At 56.7% G+C, this 13450-nt stretch overlaps 6 protein-coding genes across 6 annotated transcripts; 4 read left to right on the forward strand and 2 right to left on the reverse strand.

Moving 5' to 3' along the window:
• Nucleotides 1-437: 437 nt before the first annotated feature.
• CHGG_03676 (uncharacterized protein) lies at nt 438-1169 on the forward strand (the record flags this gene model as incomplete). Its single annotated transcript, XM_001230191.1, has 1 exon — nt 438-1169. The coding sequence occupies one exon, from the start codon at nt 438-440 to the stop codon at nt 1167-1169; it is 732 nt and encodes a 243-aa protein (XP_001230192.1).
• A 378-nt stretch (nt 1170-1547) lies between these two features.
• CHGG_03677 (uncharacterized protein) lies at nt 1548-3241 on the reverse strand (the record flags this gene model as incomplete). Its single annotated transcript, XM_001230192.1, has 2 exons — nt 1548-2707; nt 2779-3241. The coding sequence occupies 2 exons, from the start codon at nt 3239-3241 to the stop codon at nt 1548-1550; spliced, it is 1623 nt and encodes a 540-aa protein (XP_001230193.1).
• A 2078-nt stretch (nt 3242-5319) lies between these two features.
• CHGG_03678 (uncharacterized protein) lies at nt 5320-7255 on the forward strand (the record flags this gene model as incomplete). The annotated part of the gene is made up of 3 exons (XM_001230193.1): nt 5320-5384; nt 5452-5637; nt 5746-7255. The coding sequence occupies 3 exons, from the start codon at nt 5320-5322 to the stop codon at nt 7253-7255; spliced, it is 1761 nt and encodes a 586-aa protein (XP_001230194.1).
• Nucleotides 7256-7532: 277 nt separating this feature from the next.
• On the reverse strand, nt 7533-8768 carry CHGG_03679 (uncharacterized protein; the record flags this gene model as incomplete). Its single annotated transcript, XM_001230194.1, has 1 exon — nt 7533-8768. The coding sequence occupies one exon, from the start codon at nt 8766-8768 to the stop codon at nt 7533-7535; it is 1236 nt and encodes a 411-aa protein (XP_001230195.1).
• A 1308-nt stretch (nt 8769-10076) lies between these two features.
• On the forward strand, nt 10077-11301 carry CHGG_03680 (uncharacterized protein; the record flags this gene model as incomplete). The annotated part of the gene is made up of 3 exons (XM_001230195.1): nt 10077-10172; nt 10380-11015; nt 11086-11301. The coding sequence occupies 3 exons, from the start codon at nt 10077-10079 to the stop codon at nt 11299-11301; spliced, it is 948 nt and encodes a 315-aa protein (XP_001230196.1).
• A 611-nt stretch (nt 11302-11912) lies between these two features.
• Nucleotides 11913-12826, forward strand: CHGG_03681 (uncharacterized protein; the record flags this gene model as incomplete). The annotated part of the gene is made up of 2 exons (XM_001230196.1): nt 11913-12069; nt 12411-12826. The coding sequence occupies 2 exons, from the start codon at nt 11913-11915 to the stop codon at nt 12824-12826; spliced, it is 573 nt and encodes a 190-aa protein (XP_001230197.1).
• Between the last annotated feature and the right edge of the window lie 624 nt (nt 12827-13450).

Genomic DNA, 13450 nt, shown 5'->3' on the forward strand with positions numbered 1-13450 from the left:
GCACATCACTGCGATCTTGATAAAAACACCGTCTTGGTAGTACACAAAGAGTAATGGCGGAGCTTGGACAGCCGCTTCCGTGAATCCTGTGCTTGCTCGCCATCTTCCGTAATGCATGGATTGGGAAGAGATCGTCCGGCCCAAGCCGGCAATACTCGAACCTCCTCGTCGATCCCGCTACATAGCATGACAAAAAACCCGGGTGCAAGCCAAATGATAATGAGCCAGCCCGGTTTTCTGCTCCAACCCCCCGCAGCACGAAAATAGAACGTGGGTGCAATATGCGATACATAGGAGGGGAGACTGTAGTTCGAATTCCATGTTCCAAGTATAAATCACTGTGTTTCCCCCTTCCCAATGATCCAGAAAACTCTCATCCTCAAGCCCGAGCCCCCTGAAGCATCAGATCCCTCCTTACACCGATCACAGTCGTCAAAATGGTTGTCTCTCCTCGTTCCGCTGCCCTTTCGGCCATCGCCTTCGCTGCCGCCGTCAGTGCCCACGGCCACGTCCAGACGGTCGTCGCCGAAGGTGTGACCTACACGGGTGGCATCCCCAGCGGTGCTCCCGCCGACGCTGTCGGCTGGTCGGCGAGCAACCAAGACAATGGCTTCGTCGAGCCCAACTCCTTCGGCAGCGCCGACATCGCCTGCCACAAGAGCGCCAAGCCCCCGAGCAACTCTGTCAGCGTCAAGGCCGGCAGCACTATCACCCTCCAGTGGAACACCTGGCCCGAGTCACACAAGGGGCCCGTCATCGACTACATCGCGTCCTGCAACGGCGACTGCTCCTCGGCCAGCGCGGGTTCTCTCTCGTTCGCCAAGATCGCCGAGAAGGGCCTTAACTCGGGCAACAACCCGGGCAACTGGGCCTCGGACGACCTGATCGCCAACGGCAACGCCTGGACCGTCACCATTCCCAGCAACCTCGCCCCCGGTGGCTACGTTCTCCGTCACGAGATCATCGCCCTCCACTCGGCCGGCAACGCCAACGGCGCCCAGGCCTACCCCCAGTGCATCAACATCGAGGTGACCAGCGGTGGGTCCTCTACCCCGAGCGGCACCCCCGGTACATCCCTCTACACGGCCACCGACCCGGGTATCCTCTTCAACCTCTACGAAGCTTTTGACAGCTACCCCATTCCCGGCCCCAACGTGTGGAGCGGCTAGATGGGTTCAAACTACGAAGTGCGGGACGAAAGCAAGGCGTGGGGTTTTCTGGGAGCAAATATCAGATCTTAGAATACCAGCTGGTTTGGAAGAAGGATAGAACAACAGAAGCCCAATAACATGATATCCAAGAAGAGAATCTTGAAACGTTCCGAGCTGAAACCTTATGTGTGTCCCAGTATGCAAGGCCTCTGAGCGGTTGGTTCTAATCAAGACGATCTTCTGAAGGAGGGAGCAGAACAGGACCGCAGCATTCGTCCTGACAGTGCACCGGGCCAAAGTTAACCTCGATGCGGATGGTACTATCAATGTCTTGAACAACACCCTTGAATACATTTAAGAGCGTAGAGTTAACTACCTGCTCCGGCTGCTTGATCCCTACCTCCTAACAAAAAGGTTCCTGAAGCCCTGGCTCAAGTTCTTTACGTTCTCGGAAACCGTTTCTGACGTCGACCGCTGAAACAACAGGTCGATTTCCTCAAGCGTCTTGTCCTTCGTTTCGGGCATGAACAGAAGCTGGTAGATCCAGCCCAAAACCGCAATGCCGCCGTAAAAGCCCAGCGTCATGCCCGTCCGGGTCATGGACTGCTGCATGGCCGAGAAGTTGTAGGTGACGACGAACGAGGCGAGGAATAGAAGGGCCGTCGAGGTAGTCATGCCGTAGGACCGCAGGTACGTCGGGTACACCTCGGACGGCACCACCCACGTTAAGCACGCGTAGCAGCCAAAGAAGCCCATGTACAGGATGAGCCCAATGAGGTAGGTAGCCTCGGCGGCCTCGAGGTTGGTCTTGAGGTTGATTTGGTAGCTCGCGCCGATGACAACCAAGCCGACGACGAAGCCGGGAAGCATGGTGTTGGCCCAGAAGCGGCGGCCGTACCGTTCCATGAAGAGAACCGCGGGGATCGTGCCCAGCAGCAGGGAGCCGCCGCCGACGAGCGACATGTAGTTGGCCTGTTCCTTGTCGAAGCCTATCTGGTTCATGAGCACCGACATGTAGTACATGATGGCGTTGACGCCCGTCAGCTGGCCCAGCAAGATCATGATGTTGGCGTAGATGAGGGCGCGGCGGGCGCGCGGCACCGTGAAGAAGTCCAGCCAGGGGAAGCGCTTGTTTACTGCGCTCTCGGCGACGATGCGCGCCTCATCCCGGACGGACGCATTCATGACGAAGAACTCGCGGCGTGATTCGGGGTTGCTAGTGCCGCGGATGCGCTTCCACACGCGATACGCGTCCAGGGTACGGCCCTTGTGTACGAGAAAGCGCGGGGACTCCGGCAGGAACAACATGCCCACCAGCATGATGGTCGAAAACACCAGGGACGAGCCCAGTATGTAGCGCCAGTTACCGGGCACGCGCAGAAACATAGCTGCCACGGCGTAGCCAAGGACCTCGCCCAGTGCAATGTTGAGCTGGTACAGCGACACAAGGTTGCCTCGCACTTTGCGTTCGGCTGTCTCGGCCACATAGACGGGGACCGTGCCTCCCTCCAGGCCTACGCCCATGCCGAGAAGCACCCGTCCAGCGATGATCATGCCTAGGAGGTAAAAGGCTGAGTCAGTTTCTAGGGAAAAACAGCAGATGGGTCATAGAAAGAGGGGTGCCTACCATAATTGATGGCTCCGGCCTCAAGCGCCGCGCCAACCGTGTACAAGATGCAGGAAATGATAATGGACCATCGCCGACCAGTCCACTCGTTGCAAGGAGACAGGATGATCGCGCCTCCGACCGCGCCGAGGGGCATAGCCGCGTTGACGAGGCTATTCTGCCTCGTGTCCAGCCCCAAGTCAACTGGTAGGAACAGATTGGCGCCCGAGATGGTTGACTGGTCTAGGCCGGACAGCAGGCCACCCATGGACGCGAAAGCGATGATGACCCAAGTGAAGTGCTTTGGGTTTTTGAACTCAATGTCCAGCAGCCCCTTGCGCAGCCCTTCCGCCGCCAGCTGAGCTTCCATGTCGTCGATGAAGGCGTCGACCTCTTCATCGCTGGGTTCGCCTGGAGCAAGGCCCTTCTCGTCCCACTCTTGGTCCGCCTTCTCGATCTGGGCGTCGTCGGGCTTGGCCGCCATGGTGAGTACAAAAGCGAGGCGCGTATTGCTGCCGGGTTGGGAGGTTGAGGCTGAAGGACGTCCCAACGAAGCCCCCGGGGTTGGATACGAGACACAGAGGGATAGAAAACGACGCAGGTTCCTGTGCAACAGTTATAGCCGCGGTGGAAAAGGCACATCGGAAGTTCCCGTGTTACAGGCAGGACGGTTCCACGAGTAAGCCCCCTGCTTCCACACTTTCAAGGAAACGGGGTCCGAAATAGCAGCGATGCTATACCCTTCTTGCCTTCTCTCCGCCAGAACCCCCAGATAGGACCCCATAATCTCCCCACAAATCCCCAACTTCTCCAGTCCCGTTCATCGCGTGCTCCAGGTCCGGGCTTAATGCACCTGGAGGAGGTGGGGCTGCAAAGGGGATGTCAAGGATGAGCGCCGGTAGAGGCCGTGCCCGGCCCGAATGGACGTGGGTCCAGGATGGAGGCGTGTCAAGTTGTCAACTTGTGACTTGTCAAGCCAACCAGTATTTCGCCGCGCCGGTAGTTGAACACACCGGGCTAGCGGCTTTAACGGGAGGTGCCGTCGCCAAGAGGACAGCTCTTTGCCGTTCATACTTGTATACAGTGCAAGTATACCAGGACATGCCCAGGGATGCATTGTCCATAACGGCCTCCAGCATCATCCCTTGGTGGAGCTGGAAAATAATAAACAATTTGACCCAACCGTTGTGCTGCACAAGTACCATGGTAGGCGCCTTAGCGATGCTCCGAAAGCCGGATCTCGTGATGTTTTCCGTCATCCCATCCCGGGCCTGGCTGGAGTCGCCTTTTTACACTACCACGTCGTGATCCGAGAATCATCCGGATGGGAATAATTCGCCGAGCATTGCCTTTTCTAGCCTTGTGGAGTTTAGTTTGAGGGCGGCTATTGTTACAATCGAGTGGGACCGGCTTCGCCGAGAGGTCCACATGTATTCGCCCCAGCACCGAGAAAGCGCTAGCAGCAGTAAAAAGAATGGTCGAAGGGAGGGGCGAGAGCACTTCCTGGGAAAAAGCCCATCAATCATTTGCAAAGGGGGTAGTGGAGGGGCAAAATGGTTGGCACGAGGAGATCCTGTGTGAGAAAAGTAACCTTGAACTGTTGCAAGGAAGAGGACCTTTTAAGAGGAAAGAATCTGGCTAGGAAAATGATATTAGAGGAATCAAGGAAATGTCTCTCGCTTTCGAAGAATTCTGTGGCCGTAGATACCTCTTGTGGGCTTTACGAGCCAAGGCGAGCAAACCCTCTTCTCCTGTTCATTTTATCAAAGTCATACTTATCTTCGATAGGGGAGTGACAATCAAACTTCGTGCTAGGTTCTAGCTACCTGGTTTGCGTACTCGGGGGCTCAGGCGATTGTCGGTACCAATGACGTACCAATGTTGTTACACGGCACGAATATCAAGCAGTTTAAGATCCGCCACCGCCGCCAGTATTCCCGTAGTGTTGTAAATCACGAAAGGAAAAGATACCGGCGTTGACCTAAAGGGGTAGCACAGACAGACCAACTAGATATCTGGTCCGAGAGCGGTGACACTGCCACGGCATGGAGGGAGACTTAGGTAACCGACTGTGGATAGCTTTCTCACACGCGATACCTGCCCTCACCATCGCATGGCATTTGGACAGCCTAAAGTTAACTTCGCATCTAATCAAAACAACACTGGCTTATAGGTGCGCCTAAAGGTACCTTACCTCTGCGATACAGAGACGACAACTCCGAGGAAGTTTAACTAGCCGTGTACAGGGAATTAGAGAGAGGGGATATAAACTGCACGCGCAGTGTGCCGCTCTGAATCATAGTTTGGAGTTGGAAGATAAAGAGGAAGAAGTCCTGACAGCCACTCAAAGCGTCTTACCGCGATGTAACATGAAGCTGACATTCTGCTCACTTGCAGAGAAGCTCGACGCCGGTCTTCTCGCCATTGGTTGAATGGATGTAGGATTGAGGCCACCCCGCATCGGGTACTAATCCCATCGTAAATATGAGACTGGCTCCCAGGAATCTCAGAGTATGCTCACCGGACACCGCCCTTCCTATAGCACTTTGACTCGGACTCACCATGGGCCTCTACAACAAGCTTCCCGATAGCATCCAGGAGGTGGATGTTATCATCGCCGGCGGCAAGTACCTGCCGATGCTCGATGAACATTCTCCGCCTCGAATTGTTAACACTTTGCAGGCGGCACAACAGCCTGCGTGGTTGCCTCACGGCTGGCGGCAGCAGACCCGAGCCTGTCGATCCTGATGATCGAGGGCGGCCAGAACAACGCCAATGTCCCAACCATTACCCACCCCGCCTTGTTCCTCATCCACCTTGCACCTGGCAGCACGTCCAACTTATTTTACAAAACCAAAAGGTCTGCCGCTCTGGCAGACCGTGAGCTCGTATTGCCGTCCGGCGGTGTGCTCGGCGGAGGCTCGTCCACAAACTTTATGATGTACAGCCGGGCGCAAAAGACCGACTTTGACTCTTGCAATGTCGCAGGATGGTCTGGCGCGGATATGCTTCCTTATTTGAAGAAGGTGACTGCCCGTGTACTCCTACAAGCCTTAAAGCACTGACGCTCGTAAAGGTCGAGACATACCATGGCAAGGACGAGAAGGGTGTGCATGGCCACGATGGCCCTATTCACGTCTCTCGCGGCACGTACCATTCGAAGAAAGTCGAGGACGAATTCATCACCTCGGCAGCAAAGGTCGGGTGGCCCGAAGTCGAGGATGTGCAGGATCTGGAGAGTGTAAACGTTGTGGGGCGGGCTTATCGTTATGTTTCTCTCGATGGCAAACGACAAGACGCAGCAACCTGCTACCTCCACCCGTTGTTGAACGAAGGGGAGCACCCCAACCTCCACGTGTTGGTCGAGTCCCAGGTCAAGCGGGTTCTGTTCGACAAAAGCAAGGCGGTCGGTGTTGAGCTCCGGCCGAACCCGGCCTTCGGTGGCAGTGCGAGCGATATCAAGACCGTCAAAGCCCGCAGACTTGTTGTTGTATCATGCGGAGCTTGCGGCACGCCTTCTCTCTTGGAAAGATCCGGCATAGGCAGCCAGCCGGTCTTGCAAGCTGCGGGTGTGCCGGTTGTGGCAGAGGCGCCCGGTGTGGGAAATGGCTACGAAGACCATCACTTGGCCGTGTACCCGTACCTCAACTCCCTGGACGCTAGCGACACGCTCGACGACCTAGCGTACGGCCGTATGGGAAACCCAGAAGACCTGATCAGGGCACAACACCCCATGTTGGGTTGGAACGCCCAAGAAGTCCAGGTGAAGGCCCGGCCGACAGACGCAGAGGTTGCCGCCCTGGGGCCTGAGTTCAAAAAGGCATGGGACCGGGAGTTTAGAGACCATCCTGAGAAACCTACCGTGATCTTCACTGTCATTGCCGGGTTCCCCGGAGATCCGAGCCTCAGTACCGGTGGCCCCGGATTGGCCATATCCGCCTTCACGGTTTACCCGTTTTCGCGTGGGCACATCCACATCACAGGGCCGCAGCTCGAAGACCCGGTCGATTTTGACACTGGGTTCTTCGCTGACGATGGCGACTTGGATATCAAAAAGCACCAATGGACCTACAAGAAGCAACGGGAAATCATGCGGCGAATGCCCTCCTACCGGGGTGAGATGGCCGCGTGCCACCCACCTTTTGGGCCTGGTTCACAGGCAGCAAGTGTCACTCTCCAGGACGGTCCGCTCCCCGCCGACGCGCCTGACATCGAGTACTCAGCCGATGACGACGCTGTGCTTGAAAGGTGGCTGCGGGAGAATATCAGCACTACTTGGCATTCTCTCGGGACGTGCAAGATGGCGCCGCGCGATGATGACGGTGTGGTAGATGAGAATCTAAGCGTTTATGGGGTCGAGGGCCTCAAGATTGCCGATCTGAGCATTGTGCCTCGCAATGTTGCTGCGAACACGAACAACACGGCCTTGGTGATTGGTGAGAAGGCCGCCGATATTATCATCAAGGAGCTGGACTTGCATTCGGACAAGGTGGCATGACGAGTTGATGAGTTGTGATGCGAGACTGCTCGTGGGTCGATCTGTGCGGTTGAGAAGGTCATGGTTTTGGGCAGATGTCTTGATTATCGTGCAGTGCAAACCCCCGCGAGCAAAGGGGTTACTGTCTTACTAACACTAACCATGAAATGCGGGTAGTGCGTGGGGGACGTTGAGTGATGACTCAGCTTACCATGCGGATGTGCAGGTAGTATTAGTGTTGGTATCTGCTGATCTGTATGCATTTCCAAGTACCCCATCTCGCCGACTGGAATCTGACCTACTCAGCGTCCTTCTTTGCGCTGTCTGCTATTTTCTGTGCCTTCTTCGCCTTTTCTTCCAACAACTTCCTCAGGTCGTTCTTGGTCTCCTCCACCAGTTCCTTTCCCTCGGAGGCGTGCTTGCTCGCGACCTCGCTTAGCAGCCCAATATTGTCTTGCAGCTTGCGCCCGGCATCGTCCGAAGCCGACCCAAGCAACTGGCTTAGCGCGGCAAACCCAGTGCCCTCGCCTGTTGCCTCTGATCCCTTGGCCTTGGCCTTATCGACCGTCTCCTTGACATACTCCTCCAGCTTGCCCATGTCGCCACCTTCTCCAAGGCTCTTAATCTGCTGAAACAGGCCTGTTACGTTTTCTTTTTTGAGAAGGTCCTGGTTACCCGTGACGAGCTCTTTGAGCCGCGGGCTCTTGTCGAGATATGGCTTCGCTTGCTCGAGACCCTTGTCCCAGAGGTCGTCGCCGATCTTGCGGATTTGCTGCGTCCGCTCCTCCACGATCTTGCGTACCTTGTCCTCGTTCTCGGCTGAGAACCCGTTCTTCATGATGTCGTTGACCTGTGTCCATGTCTGATCGACCAGCTTCTTGGCCTCGGGTCCGTATTGGGCGCCCATGTTCTTCAGTTGCTTGATCGACCCGCCGACCTTGTCGTTGAGTTGCGGGTGGCGCTCGAGGATTTGATCTGCCGCGCTGCCGCTAAGGTTGGCAATCTTCTTGGCAAGGTTGGTAATCGCATCGTATGCTTTGGAAGCTGACTCGAGACTCAACCCGGTGCTCGTGATGCCTTGGAACTCGCGGTAGGTCTCGTTGACAATCTGGTCTACCTCTTTGCCGTGGCTCTGACGGATTGCAGCGAGGTCATTGAATGCCGTGTCGACGTACTGGCGACCCCCGGGGACCCACGCCACATAGGAATAACAAAACTGCTTGAGCTTACTGACGGCTTCGTCTGTGGTAGGGGTCTTGTCTCGTATCGTGGCCGCGGCCTCTTGGTATTTTCTGTCGGTTTCCCTCGCTGCCGCGTTAATCTTACGGGCCATCTTGCCGGTGGGGGTCAAGAGGTAGATGCCGTAGAGGAGCCCCGCGCCCGCGACGCCGCCTGCCACGCCTGAAACGAAGTGGGATGACCCAGCCGCGCCGGCTTGCGAAGACTGGAAGCGGCGTTGGGGCTGCCGTACCCGGAGGGCCCGGGCATTGCGGGCGATGGGGGCTACTCTTGAAGGGAGGCGGGCGGTAAACATTATGGATTGCGACTGGTTGGAAGGTTGAGGTGGGTAAGGTGGTGGGTGGGTGGATGAATTTGCAAAAGTTTGTGTATTGTCTGGTGTGATGTGGTGGGTGAAGAGTCAATGTGATCAACAGGAGCAGGATACTGGAATTCAAAAAAGGTCAATGGGTCCACGACCTTGATATGGGGAAGGAGTTCATCCCTTTCCAAGGCGTGCCAACCAACAAGTTGGCGGCGGTCGTGACGCGACCACATCTGGGTCTGGCGGTTTGCCCAAACCATGATGTCATCTGAGAGCATTGCATGAACCCTAACCCGCGCGATAATTCCGGTTGTGCGAATCTCGGAAAGACCCGGTCGAGATGGGGCTCCGCACTCTGTGGTATGTGCGCTGATTCTTCTGGAAGCTCACATCCTTCTCCCGCCTTCGTCAGCAACCTCGCAACCTAGCCACATCGAGACATCCGCCGGCTGATAGCGTAGTGCATACCAAGTACGCTAACTTGGAGATTCCCTTTGACTACCTAGGCGGCAATCTCCGTCTCGCCCTCCCTTCGAGAGCTTCTCGCCCTTCGAGAACCCGTTTCTCCAACTTTCAGTGGGGCTCTTTTCCCCGCATCCCCGCCTGCCAAGGGGAGAATGGAGCCCGGTTTTTGGTGGTTTGCCGATGACCAGGACTCCGAGATGCGTCGTGCACGGTACGCGATTATGCTGAGGACCGTGCTACACTAGGCTTGCCCATCCCACAAAGGTCAACTGTATATTTTTGATCAGCACGCCAACGAAGGACGGGAAGCAACACAGATGCGGCTGAACGAAGGCGGCATCAACCGCAACATCCACATGAACCGCCATCGCCAAGCTTGCTCGTCTCGGCAGAATGTAACCCCCTTTTTATCCGGCGGTCTCGCTTTGACCCCCAGACGCCGTCGAAGCTTGGAAGTCTTCGACGGCTGCCGGCTGAATTGCAACAGCAGCTGGCTCCCGCCTTGACGAAATGAGCCCCTGCAGCGCGTCTGCAGGTCCAACCAAATATTGGACCAACACTCGCGGGCGAGACACCAACAGCCCGGTCCACGGCCCGCCGCCTTGTGCCGCATCGGGAAACGCCTGCACGCTACGCGCTTGGGAATGGGGCGCAAGAACCGAGGTCGCAGCGATGGGGCACCGCGGTGGAGGACCCCGAAGGGCCCATGGACCTGGGGATTCCGGACCGTCGCCCTGCCCGCGCAGGCCTCCCGTGATTAAATAGGGACGTGGTGTCGCCTCTTCTCTTGCGTTCGCCAGGCACATTCCCAGATCTGCAAAACAACACGTCAAGATGCATCTTCCCTCGTCGCTCCTCTTCCTGGCCTCCCTGCCCCTGGGCATGGCGGCGGGCAAGGGCAAGGGCAATGGCCCCAAGACCGGCCTCGACGTCCTCGCCAAGCGTGCCGGCCTCAAGTACTTCGGCGCCGCCACCGACTCGCCCGGCCAGCGGGAGCGCGCCGGCTACGAGGCCTCGTACGCCCAGTACGACCAGATCATGTGGAAATCGGGCGAGTTCGGCTCGACCACTCCCACCAACGGCCAAAAGGTAAGCACAGGAGTGACCGAGCCCTGAACGCACGCTGACCGCTCGCAGTGGCTGTTCGCCGAACCCGCCCATGGCCAGTTCAACTTCACCGAGGGCGACATCGTCACGTCACTGGCCCGCGAGAACGGCATGTACCTGCGCTGCCACGCCCTGGTCTGGCACAGCCAGCTCGCCCCCTGGGTCGAGTCCACCGAGTGGACCCCCGAGGAGCTGCGCCAGGTCGTCGTCGACCACATCACCAACGTCATGGGCCACTACAAGGGCCAGTGCTACGCCTGGGACGTGGTCAACGAGGCCTTGAACGAGGACGGCACCTACCGCGAGTCCGTCTTCTACAACGTGCTCGGCGAGGACTTCCTCAAGCTCGCCTTCGAGACCGCCTCCAAGGTCGACCCCAAGGCCAAGCTCTACTACAACGACTACAACCTCGAGTGGCCCAGTGCCAAGACCGAGGGCGCCCAGCGCATCGTCAAGCTGCTCAAGGACGACGGCATCCGCATCGACGGCGTTGGCCTGCAAGCCCACCTGGTCGCCGAGGACCACCCCACCCTCGACCAGCACATTGACGCCATTAAGGGCTTCACCAAGCTCGGCGTCGAGGTCGCCCTGACCGAGCTCGATATCCGTCTCCAGACCCCCGCCACACCCGAGAACCTCGAGCTGCAGAAGCAAGCCTACAAGAACGTGAGTTTGCCCGTCAGGTCCGCCCGTGATTCTGTACTGACCCCCTTAGGTTGTCGGCGCTTGCGTACAGGTCTGCGGCTGCATCGGTGTCACTATCTGGGACTTTTACGACCCTTTCAGCTGGGTCCCCTTCGTTTTCGAGGGCGAGGGCGCCGCTCTGTTGTGGTTCGAGGACTTCTCCAAGCACCCCGCCTACGATGGCGTCGTCGAAGCCCTTACCAACCGGACCACTGGCGTCGGCAAGGGCAAGGGCAAGGCGAAGCGCGCCACCATCTGGAGCGCCTAGGCTTGCGTCGAGAGAATACAGTCGGGGTCTTATTCGTGTCCATATTAATTCAAAGAATAATCACTGCTTCCGCCCCCGTTATTCTTGCTGTTCCCAGCGCCTGACGCTACGTGCAAGTTGGATTCTAGGTAGGATGCGATGTTCCAGTCCCCATAAAGCCCTCAAAACGCCAGCCCTGGGGTGTATCCAGGTAGTACCTATGTATGGCAGTATCACCTTACCAGTCGGCTTCAAGAAGTTTGGCAGGGGTAGGTAGGTACCTAGGCACCTTATGTACAATACCACCTGATCTCGCTGCACAGGGAGGCTCGTAGTACCGCTAATTGATGATACCAATCGACGTTATCGTTATCGAAAGAGTTAACTATGGGAATACGTCGAAACATGCTGTTACGAAGGCCCTGTCTAAACCAAACCCCCCCACCTTCTCGAATTTGATCAATTTTCGATCGATTGAAATAACGACTTACCTACCAACCGAAGCACCCCGCCAAATTTCTCAACCACCAATTTCCCAACTTTTAACATTTCAAAACGAACTGTCCTCCCGCTCTCAAAACAATTAGGATCGTGGTCGTGGTGCATCGCGGCGACACGAAACTGCTCGTGCCATGCCCCTCCAACCCAGCGAACGGGGCGCGCGCGAAACTACGGGTGATTTGCCTCCTGGCGAGGAAGCAGAGGCTGAAATGATCCTCGGAAACCTGCTAAGCGACCTGCCTGCGGAGCTGCGCAGGCAGGAGAAGCAGCGGTTGAGCGGGCTAGTGGGTAAGCATACACCAGGCTGCACGCGAAGCGCTCCAGAGTGACGCACTCGCTCCACTAAGCCTGGATGAATACGATTCCATGATCAAACTGGTCGTCGATCCCCTTTGGGGTCCGGATGATACTGCCACTCTTCAGGCAACATCAGAACCTATGATGCGCTTTTTGGCCGGAAAGAGGCCCCCCGAGTTTGACCAACTCTGGCGCATCGTACCCCGGATCATGCGTTGCCTTCCAGTCGATATCCTGGACGACCGACGCCTTACATACAAAGCCGAACTGGTTTCAATTAATGGCGACCAGGTGCTTAACCCTGATTATTTGGCCGCCTGTCTTCTGCAAAGCTTTGCGAGTGCTCGTAACGCATCCTTTCTTTGACCGCTGCCCTGGGTTGCTCGTTATCGCGGTTCAGTATGCCGTTAAGCTGCGGGCCAACGACCGCCACGAATGGCCGTTTGAGAACCCAATCGAGAGCCGCTTCCTCGATGATATGGCTGCAGCTTTTGCCAGACCCCATCCAGACCGTCCAGCGCGGGTGATCCACAAGATGGTAAACCAGGCAAGGAATGGCAAGTATACGCCCCTCATGTCAGTCGTTTTACAAGAGATTGAGAAGGCCGTTGACACCCCAAATGTGGCCTTCCAAGGATTGACGGACCCTTTTGATCGGTATTCAGTCACAACTACAGACCTCAGAAATGTCGCTACTGCGCTGAACAACGTTAGGTCCTGCGGCGTCGCTATCTATCTTGATAACTAACGATTATATTTGAGTTCCGCTCCGCGGGCAGTGAAGAACCGCTCCGCGGGCAGTGTTTAACCGCTTTGGGAGGCGGTGACCCAATGTGGAAGGCGGTCAGCCATATCATTCCCCACCCTAAATTAGCGCAAAGAAATTAGCGATCGCTCCCTAAACACCACCACCAACGTCACCGTCGCCCCCTAGGAGGCCATAAAATTGGGTTAATTCGTTCATTTTACAATAGAAAATTCGAGACCTAAAAAGAACATAGTCAGGCTGTCAGTGAGCTCCAACGGGCGAGCGGCGATTGTTAGGCATGACTTGACGCCTCTGACAGCGCCCCACTGCATTCCTACTTCGAACATGACCAAGGGAGGTGGTTCTAGGCCGGGATCGTCCACGGTCGCAAATAACCGTATATCGTCGTGCCTTCCCCTCCGAGTAGTTGCTTGCTTGCATCTTCACGAAGGCGAGACCATTTTCGCGTCCCCAGGTGTTGAGATCTTCCATGAGGGTGTCAACCGAATTGTATCGTGGCCCAGCTAGGAGGCGGTGCGTCACGGGGCAATTGGGAGAGCTGAATGACTTCGCTGAAGCCGTCGGGACAGTCAGAAGCGTCCTCCATGATGAGAAAACGTGACT

Source organism: Chaetomium globosum, genomic scaffold (genome assembly GCF_000143365.1).
Source record: "Chaetomium globosum CBS 148.51 scaffold_2 genomic scaffold, whole genome shotgun sequence".
Classification (NCBI taxonomy): Eukaryota; Fungi; Ascomycota; class Sordariomycetes; order Sordariales; family Chaetomiaceae; genus Chaetomium; species Chaetomium globosum.